Genomic DNA, 10,075 nt, shown 5'->3' with positions numbered 1-10,075 from the left:
TCTGAATTGACGAGCTTGTGGCAGGATGTCGTGACAGGGCAGAAGTGTCACCTCTGTGCATCAGAGCAAAGCATCGGCCTCACTGCCAACCAATATCTACCATCTGTTCCCACTCCAAGTGGATCAATTTGTGACATGTGTTATGAAGCCTGGACAGACATGTGCAGATTTTTTGAAGAAACAAGACTAACCTTTTGATACGCAGCAAAATATCTGTGATGTGCTCGATTTCAAGGAGGCCTTCAGCTCGTCTTTAGTGGACAGAGGTCTCCTCAGTCTTCCTGAAAAGCTACTGTGAGGACCCATCTGTTGATTTGAGGCACTGCTCCGTTTTCTGAAACAGTTTACTTCTACACCCGCTAAACAGTTTTTGCTCACTCGGCTTGAGTTGGTGTGTTGTCGTTAGTTCTGAGCAAAGTGTCTGAGGGATTTTTTGTTAACAGATGATGTGCTGATGAGTAAATCCAGAACACATCGACTGACCCAGTTTGATGTTATTGTTTTAAACTCTTCGCTGTGTAACTTAGGAGTCTAGTGCTAAACATTGAATATGAAGAAAATAGAAAGAACCATTTGGAGCGACAGAGGCCAGAAATACACATTTAATTCTTCTGAATATCTTCTCGTGTTTGAATAAACTTCACCGAAGACTTTTCAGTTCAGAGTTCAGCGATTTTAATTTATAGTACCTTTGCTAAGTGATAAAATGTTGCTCCACAACAGAAGAACTAATATTTATGCACCTGATATGCATATGCAGGCAGAATAGTTTCCTCCGTGGTTGTCCAGTGGATGGTGCTGTTGACTGGTACAAGGATTTGCACTCCTGCAAGGACATTTAAATGAAGGCACCTTTGACTCAGCGATGTACAGAAAAGCGGTAAATATTTAGTGAAACTCTAATGAATGAAAACCCCTATAGGGCACCTAATAAAGGAGGTACAGCTAAACCACAAAAGTACAAAAACCTCACAGACACACACATGTTGTCTTTGTGGATGCTTTATTGCTAGATATTATAATAAACAGAAAAGAAGCATTAAAAAGATTACATTTATGAATTCATGAACATGTATGTGATTATTTAAAGAAAGAATTCTACAAACTACAAGCAAAAAAATATCCTGATCCTCTTCTTGCCTCATCTCAAGTCAACACCAGCTCTCCTCAACCTGACTGACGGACTGATGCAGAATAATTCATCCTCAGCTTTTCAGCAAGGATCCCGTTTCTGGTGTGGAAGATCTCAGCCAAAGCCGGACTCATGGGCGAGGAAGCGTACTCCTGACACTGGCCACCACTAAGACTTGGCGCACACTCGACTACATAGGAAAAGAAGAAGGTGCCATGTTTAAACATGCAGCTGTCTGTCACCTTCCCACTGCGCAGATCAAATGAACAGCTACCCAGCAGATCGCTGTTCCAGCGGGTGTCTTCATCATAAACGTTGAACGTAAGTTTGTTCACCATGTTCATCTTGATCGGTCCAAACTCAAACCTTTCTGACCATTTAGGGTTGTCGTTGTTACTAATGATGGCCGTGCGCTTTATCTTAGCTTCATATTTAACCTCCACTGAACCGTCCGTCCTGCTCCACTTGTCACCATACAGACCTCGAGCATAAAGCTTGAATACTTTGAGTGTTGCGAGACCTTTCTCAGCAGGGCAGCAGTTTGACCTGATGTTCTGGTTACCGTTGCAGACACAAGCACAAGGATCCCTCTTGCTGGATCTGTGCCCGATCGAACAGGATTCAGCACATTTTTTCACCACTGCATTTTTCTTGATGTACTGCTCCACCTCTCGCTTCAGTCCGGCGCTGGCAGGATGGCCACTTGGCAGGATGATGTGCAGGGGCTTTAGGTTGTACTGGACGATGTCGGGCGTGGTTTTCAGCGAGCTGAGCCAGCTGTTGTAGACAGAGGGGTTCGACTGGCCTTGAAAGAGGATGTCCACACCGTCAATGTTTCCTCCAGTCACCTCTGTCTCGCGCTCATTAAATGTGCTGCTGAAACTTTGACCAGAACCCAGCTTCTTCTTGTCTGCCTCACAGTGCTTCGTCATGGCTTTAATACTTGCAGTCTGTGCAAAGCTGGCCGAGGCCTCCACTGACAGACAGTCGCTGACCTCCGTCGCCGTCAGTCCACTCATGGTTGCCTCACAGGTCTTGACAGAAGTGAGCGCTTTTATTTCTCCTCCGAGAGACACTTGTGTGATGTAATGTGTACCATAAGTGTCAATCAGGTTACGGTATGCGACCCCAGTTTTAGAGGTGTAGGGGGGAAGAGAGTTCACAGCTAGTTCAAATTCATGACTCAAAGGAGGATTTGTCGCCAGTCTATAGCTGTGGAGCACAGAAAGCATATAAATAAGTTAGCGTTAGGCCTGTGAAACAAAGCCTTCCAGTGAACAAACTACATAAAATGAGACCAAATGACAGAAATGAAACACAAAACAACAGAAATGTGACAAAATGCCACAAGTAAGACACAAAAGGAGACACAAAAGAGACAGAGCATGAAAAAAAGACACAAATGAGAAGGACACAAAACAAAAATGAGACCAAAAAATACGAGACACAACACGACAGAAAGGAGACAGACAGACACAAAGCTGCAGAAACCAGACTCACAGTGATAACAGCCAGATGCAAAACAGCACAAATGAAACACGAGCTGGCATGATCAAGACACAAACTACAGCTACTGTTAATGTTGATTTCAGTATAATTACAGTATAATTATTGTAAAGTCTACTTACAGTAACAAACAGTAAACCTCCTGTTCTGTATTAGAGTGCTGTGATCAGTTATACAGTAATTGACTGTTGAGGTAAATTATAATTGTAACGATGTAAAGATTCAGTATTTTACTGTGCTCTTCCAGGAAAACTTGTTATGCTGACAAATATGTGTCCACATACTCACCCGTAGAATTTGCAGTGGATGGAATGGCGAAAAAAGTTGTAGCGGTCTTTTTTTGACTTATTCATGGCAAATTGCGATGCTCTGGAGTGGGAACCCCCAAAACCAACCCCTACGTTGACAGACGGGCTTACAGGGATGTCGAGGCCGACCGACCAGTCATTGGACACAGACGACGTGGAATCGTTGACAAGACTTTCGGCAGAATCGTACTGGATGCTCGAGACCTTCAGGCTGCATTTGGGGAGGTTTCTCCAGTCCACCACAGCGACCGGGACCTTCTGCTTCTCTCTGTTCATGTAGCTGTTTGAGTACAGCCTGCAGGTGCCATTGCCGAGATCCCAGGTTTCGGTGTCGATGACATAGGCGCCTTTCCTCTCCATGGTGACGATGTCGAAGCCTTCTCCACCGAGGTTGTAACCAGGGACAAAGTGAGCCTGTTTACACTGCTGCGGCGTCCCCATGAAGCTTGAATTCCACGTAAGACACAGAGGACTAGACGTCCAGCACAGGAGCAGGAGGTGCCACAGCTTTGCCATCTGTATGGAAGGGTTAAACAGTGGACAAAAACACCAAGTGAACCAATGTAAACTTTAAACACACCGTGAGGAACTGGAAGAATTTAATGTGAGCAATAATTCAGAGTATCTGTTGCACACAAGGGAGGACTGAGAGGCCGAACCTTGGCTGTAGACAGCAAGCTCTGTTGAGTAGCTGGCAATGCCTGATCAATAATATTGCCTTGACTTAGGGGTGGAGCTTTAATTTAAGATGCGATTCTCACAGATCTGATCTCAGCCATCTACATTTAACCACTTCTCTGACGCCCGCAATGACAATGTGAGTCATTTTTATCTTCCTTTACCCATGACCACTTGAGAAACTGTGGTGACACCTCAACCCATTTCAGCAACAGAACAAAACTGATATATCCTAAGACATGAAAGGCAAACAACTATCAGTTACAATTTCTGAATTACAAATGTAACGGCTAATGTAAGGACGGCTAATTGAAATTACTTTTTTAGGGATGGATTTTTATCTGTTTTATTGATAACAGTGTTTTTATGAATTTGTTACATTTTTAAAAATCCTTTAACAGCAAAAGTAATTAGCTGTAGTGCCATCACCGAATAGTAAACCCAAACCTTTATGTCAAATCTAAATGCTCTTGTTTCCTGTCAATGCTTGGCTGAGGCTCAAATGAGTCATGCTAATGGTCTGATGACCCTGAAAACTGCTTTCTTGTTATGATATGTTCTGTTGTATCACTCATCTAATAGGGACATACAAATCTGCAGTGTAGGTCTCTGCCTCCCTTTTGAGGACACAAAACCAGTTCCCATAACATAAATCACTCTGTTTGAGGGTGAAGACCTGCTTTAAGGTTAGAAGAAGAGATTTTAGGTCCCCAGAAGTGGTGGAAACCACTATGACTATGTTTGTGTGTCGTACGGAGAGTCTGCAATTGGCAGTGTTGTTTGTGTATTTTATTAACACAAGAGGTGTCACAGTATACTGGTGTTGACAATAACCATGATATTTACAACATGAAATACTGCTTTATGCTAATATTACACATATGATAGCATCAGAAATATTCAAGCGCCAGTAACTATCGGGTTGACACTCCAACATCTGAACAACATTCATACTATTGTGGTTACAGACTCTTTGCATTTCTCTGCACTCATATGTTAAATTCTCTTTGCCATGATATTCATGTCGTAAAACTCTCCTGTTGTGACAGTCCATCCGTCTATTTTCTTCTGCTTCCCAAGGGTTAGGTTGCAGGGGAAGCCAGGAAGTCATTCCAGATGTCCCTCTCCTCTAGCAGCACTTTCCAGTTCCTCCTGGAGGATCCCGAGGCATTCCCAGGCCTGATGAAATATCTCATCCCTCCAGCGAGTTCTGGGTGTATCCTGGCATCTCCTCCCAGATAAATGTGCTCATAGAACCTCCAAAGGAAGTTGCCCAGGAGGCATCCGAATCAAACATCCGAACCACCTCAACTGGCTCTTCTTGACACGAAGGAGGAAAGTCATTTTGGCTGCTTATGCCCATGATCCCGTTCTTTTGGTCACTTCCCAGAGCTCATGACCACAGATGAGGGTTGAATTGTAGACTGACTTGGAAAATCAAGACTGTCAAACTTCTGACTCAGCTCTTTCTTCATTCCAACAGTCTGATACGTCCACATTACTGCTGATGCTGCGCCAAGAACAGGATCCCGAGGTACTTAAACACTGTCCCCAATATCCACACGACACTGAAGAGACGTGGGCCAAGACAGTCCCACAATGTCCTGAGCCTTCACTCTCTCTGGGCAATTCTTGTCCACACCCGGTGCCTTGCCACCGAAGAGTTTCTTGACTCCCTTGGTGACCTCTACCATCAATATGGGTGAAGCTTCCCCAAGTCCTCAGGCTCTAGAAGCTGCAATGTGAGTCTTATCCTTTAAGTTGAGGAGCAAAGTTCACAACCATGCAAACCTTCATTCATCTGTCAAGCCCAGCTGACCCATCATCTCCAGTTTACTTTAGCGTTCTTGATTTGCCCTCCAGCCTGTTTCATCACTGATGACCTCAGCCCTGATTCTCTGTGTATCCTTATTCCAGTAATGTTTTCTTTCTGTTTCAATTTTTTTAAAAATCAACAAAAAAACACCTGTTGATTGAACAGACGTCCTTCCTGATGATTGTGCTAAACACTTAAACATGAAGCAGAAATAATGACTGTCACAGTAACTGGTCGTCTCAGCTTCCTGTGTTACAATGTGCAGCTTTGTCCTCCTTTCGTCCTACAGGTTTGCAGATGCATCCCACCGAAAAACACATTTTTACACGGACAGATTTGTGCAATAACAAACTAAATCTTGTTCGAAGATATCATGACAAGAAGCAACTGTTTTAGCTGTTGTTTCGTCTAAGATTAACCTTTAAGCAGCACAAGGTGACTGAAGGCACAGTTTTGAACAGCACATTGTCCTGTTCTCACACCACATAAACCAGAATGTCACACATGTTGCGTTATTGTGTTCATGTCACATGTTCACATACTCTGTTTCACAAGTGGTTTTACTCATTCGTGTAAATGTTTTCAGTGTTATGCTGTCATAGGTTCAGTTGAAGTTTTTTGTTCACAAAAACAGGCCCGATAGCCAAAAACATGTCGGGTCACAGAACAAATGAAAGAGTCCAAAATCAGGCATTCAAGACAAGATAGGCAAACAGGGAGACTCCCACAGGCTGGGAGAACTGGGAGGGCAGCAGCGAAGCTGGAACACCTCCGGAGGCCGGTGGTGTCAAGTCAAGCCTTTTAGTGGCAAGGTGGGCGGCTGGTGGTAAAGGCAAGACCAGGCCAGATGTAGATAGGTCCCAACAGATCCCGGGAACACAGAACCTGGAGCTGGGGCGGCATCAGCAGACACAGACTCTGGACCAGGGACGCGTAAGCTGACCATGGCAGGGCCCTGGACATGGACTTGAGTGACTCAGGTGGATACTCCAAAGCAGAAGAGATGTCAGCGACCCTCTGAGACACAGGAAGAGACGAGGCGTTGTCGGGTGTGAGGCCATGAAGCGGTTTGGTCTGGGGGCTGGGCAGCGATGTGTGTTGGTTTGAGTTCTGAAGGTGTTAAATAAGACGAGGAGCCGCCTTTCCTCCACGAACTGACTGAGCCTGTGAGCCAATTAATTTGGGAATTTTGTGATTTTGTGTTGATCTCGAAGTTTAAATCGTATCCTTCTTGGTTAAGTGTAAGTGAGAGGAAAGCATTGCACGGGTCATTGTTACGCCCCGCTCTAGGGGAACCTTTGGCATAACTTGAGTTTTTGCTCCACCAGACGTCCCACTCCAAGAAAAGGCCAGCAACCAGAATGCCAAGTGCCAAAACCAGCAGTATCTTTTATTTTATGAGTACAGAGGGAGACATAAGCCAGCATAACAAACAGAAAACACTCTAAATTAACCCTAGCTTCCCTGTCAAAAAGGAAACGTAAAGAAAAGACAACAATCTTACCCACTTCCTAAGAAACAAAACAGGAGAAAAGGGGTTAAAAGAAAAAGGCCTCTCCCTCCTACTTCTGCTCTCTGGCTATTTACAATATCTACAAGTTCACAAAAGTCACAAAGTCCATAATGCACAGCTACTGACAGACTAGTGCTGCTGCTACAGCATCCTGCAGCACAGACACACTGGCAAGCTGGCATTCGTTGTGGTGGCAAGGCTGGAGAGGTGAGGAGGCCGAGTGCAGCTGGCGGGTTGTTCAAATAGATGATGGACCCGCCCCCTGACCAATCGCATGGCAGGAATCAGGCGAGGCAGCCAATCAGTGGTCACCACCTGCTTCTAATCTACTCATTCACAAACCACGAACACACACACACACACACACACACACACACACTGAGGAGAGACAGCAATGCAGCAACACACAAATACACATCCTACAAATGACCCACAGGGTCATAACAGTAACACATGACAGATGAACAAACTCCACTTTTATAATGTTAACTGATGATAAATGATGACTTTGTCTGTTTAGCACTTTTCAAAAACAAAGTGGGAAAGTGATTGAAATGAAATAAATGTCAAATCAGACATAATGAAAACAAATTCAGAGAAACTAATGAGCACGTAATACCATTCAGTGTAGACATCATAGTGATAGTCATCTCAGGAGGGATGAACTGAGCTTCCTGTGTCACATGATGAAACTGTGCTCTGCAAGTTTGCAGCTGCACCACTGACTCTGAGTGTGATGTGACAAATGTGTGACTGTGATGTGTACGTTTGCTTCGTGTTCGATTAGTTGTTCCATGTCAGCAGAGGAACATCGCACAATTCTTTTGTTTACTGTAATACTTACAGCAACTCTGTTACAGCAAATAAAATGCATAAACCACGAAAATGATATGAAAAACGTTTGTTCTTTATCTAGTTTTGCTCTCGTTCCACACTTTGCCTCATGTGGTCGAACTCTTTCCTTGGAAAGACGAAGCTTTATTTTTTCCAGGGTTCTTTGCATATTTCTAATAGTTCGACTTAAGGCGTCCCTGAATGTTACAAGTTGAATCAGGCCCTTTGTTGGAACAGAGTTTTCACACAGAGGCTGCTGAAGAAAATGAATTCCTGCTTCGAGTTTCATCTGCACCATCATGTTGTCCCAAACGCCACACAATGTGTGCTTTCCTTTCATTTCTGTCGGGTGTCTGTTCATCTTTAGTTAACCAGTTATTTTATTCATCTTGTTGATCAAACCAACCCTGTTTGATTCTGTTGGAATCAGTCAGCGCGATAATGGCCAAGTGTTTGTGTGTGTGAATGTAAAACCACGTTACCCTCAACCGCAATGATCGGCTTAGAGTCACACAAAAGTCACTGTGAAAACAAAAGTGTGCGTACTACTCAGTGTTAAGCTCTGTATTTTGTTGTTTTATTTTGTATTCCAGAGACTCCAAGAAGGCCGGATCTTCTGAGCTTCTGTTCGGCGCCTAAAACACAAACAACAGTCAGAGTTTTTCCTGATGCAACATGCAGCTGCACAGAGGCGACCTTTTCACTGTCTGGGAAAAACTCCAGCCAAGTTGTGCTCGGCCGGGGGCTGGTGAGTATCCCCACACCTGCCGGACTGCTTTCATCCTTCTGGAAAAGGAGAGAGTCCAACAGCTTGTCCAGGAGTTTGGTTCTAGAACCTTTTCGTTGTTTGGAGGTGAGTCCAATAATATCTAGTAGGTACCGCCCCACCTCCCCCACTGCCCAACTGCCATAGCAGCTGAGCCCTTCCTTATTTGTGATTTTATTGGGGTTTTATGACTCACTCTTTGTCTGGTTACTCCCCCAGGACCAGTTTTCCTTGGGAGACCCCACTCGGGGCTATTGCCACCAACAACATAGCTCCCAGGACCACAGGGACACTCAAACCCTTCTACCACGATAAGGTGGTGTCGGGGGCACAGCCATTACTGCCACTGTTTATCAGCTGTGTCTGTCTTTGTAGAGTGGGTCTTCTCCCTTTTGTCAAATCAGAAGTTTCTGCACTTTTATTGTGTGACACGAGGGAATCGACCGTCTATTTAAAACCCAAAGCGCAGGCATGCCGATACAAAGAGGTGAGTGATTAGTCGGGATCCCCAGAGGACTCTCTGTGTAAATGACCTAGACTTCAACATGATGTGATAAAGCAGCGTTTTGGTATTTAAAATAATGACAGATTCCCAGTTCCCAAGGTATGTGTACAAAGATCTCCCCCCAAAACAGAAAAAGATGATGTTTTCCTGTTGAGACTGTGGTAAGCTTCTTTTCATTTGCGTTGCCAGACTGTTTTAGACGCTACGTTATGTATCTAACAGTGCTTAATGAGTCTAGGGCCAAATTGGTGGAGTGCGTTAAACATAGCATACGGAAAACCATTAACAGAACTACCTGGAGCCATAGAGGCCGAATATATACAACGAATGATACATCATTTTCATAATTTCTTCTCTTCTTGATCTAACCATCCACGGCGACGTCCCTCCTCAGCTCTGAGTTGCTTTAATGTCACATTTTATCCAACTTTGCTTCTCAGCGACAAAAACATCAACATAGACTGTTTTTAACCAAAGCACAGCAGCACAACAAACAGTATTTATGCACAGACAGAATAATTTAGTGGACGTCCAGAGGGTGGCGCTGTTGACTTGTACAAGAATTTGCACTCCTGCAGCGCTTGTCTGTCCCACAAGTAATTTATTTCAAGGAATGACTCATACGTGACAGTTTAATACACAGATTAATCTGTATTATATATGTGTAAGTGCACACCTTGCATAATCTGAATTCTCCAACCTTTACTGGTCATATTAAAAAAGAAGGCAGTAGCAGCCAGTGATGCACACTGATCCCTAATACTTCCCCTTCTCTACTTCTGTTTTCTTACTGTTCACGTGTGAGTTAACACTTTTTTTTCAGTGATTTTTTACCAGATATCGTCTTTGATTTAACAAAAATTTGTAAAATGACAGTAAATCGATCAAATAAATTTGAGTTGAAAAATGCTAAAAACATAAATTATAATGTAATAATGTTTGCACAGACGTTCACTCTGTTATTAGTGGACATTTCCATTTCACAGTTGAATCACAAAAGTGCAAAAAAATATAAAA

The 10,075-nt window shown here is 43.7% G+C and overlaps 1 protein-coding gene across 1 annotated transcript; it reads right to left on the bottom strand.

The window, feature by feature from the left end:
* Positions 1-986: 986 nt before the first annotated feature.
* Positions 987-3,631, bottom strand: prf1.8 (perforin 1.8). The gene is made up of 3 exons (XM_008301913.1): positions 3,606-3,631; positions 2,927-3,462; positions 987-2,344 (listed from the first exon to the last, which is right to left on the bottom strand). The coding sequence occupies exons 2-3, from the start codon at positions 3,460-3,462 to the stop codon at positions 1,168-1,170; spliced, it is 1,713 nt and encodes a 570-aa protein (XP_008300135.1). The 5' UTR covers positions 3,606-3,631; the 3' UTR covers positions 987-1,167.
* Between the last annotated feature and the right edge of the window lie 6,444 nt (positions 3,632-10,075).

The sequence above is a fragment of the Stegastes partitus genome, unplaced genomic scaffold, assembly GCF_000690725.1.
Source record: "Stegastes partitus isolate 25-593 unplaced genomic scaffold, Stegastes_partitus-1.0.2 Scaffold1730, whole genome shotgun sequence".
Lineage (NCBI taxonomy): Eukaryota > Metazoa > Chordata > Actinopteri > Pomacentridae > Stegastes > Stegastes partitus.
Note: the sequence above shows the minus strand (reverse complement) of the source record. Positions and strands in the feature narration are given on the sequence as shown.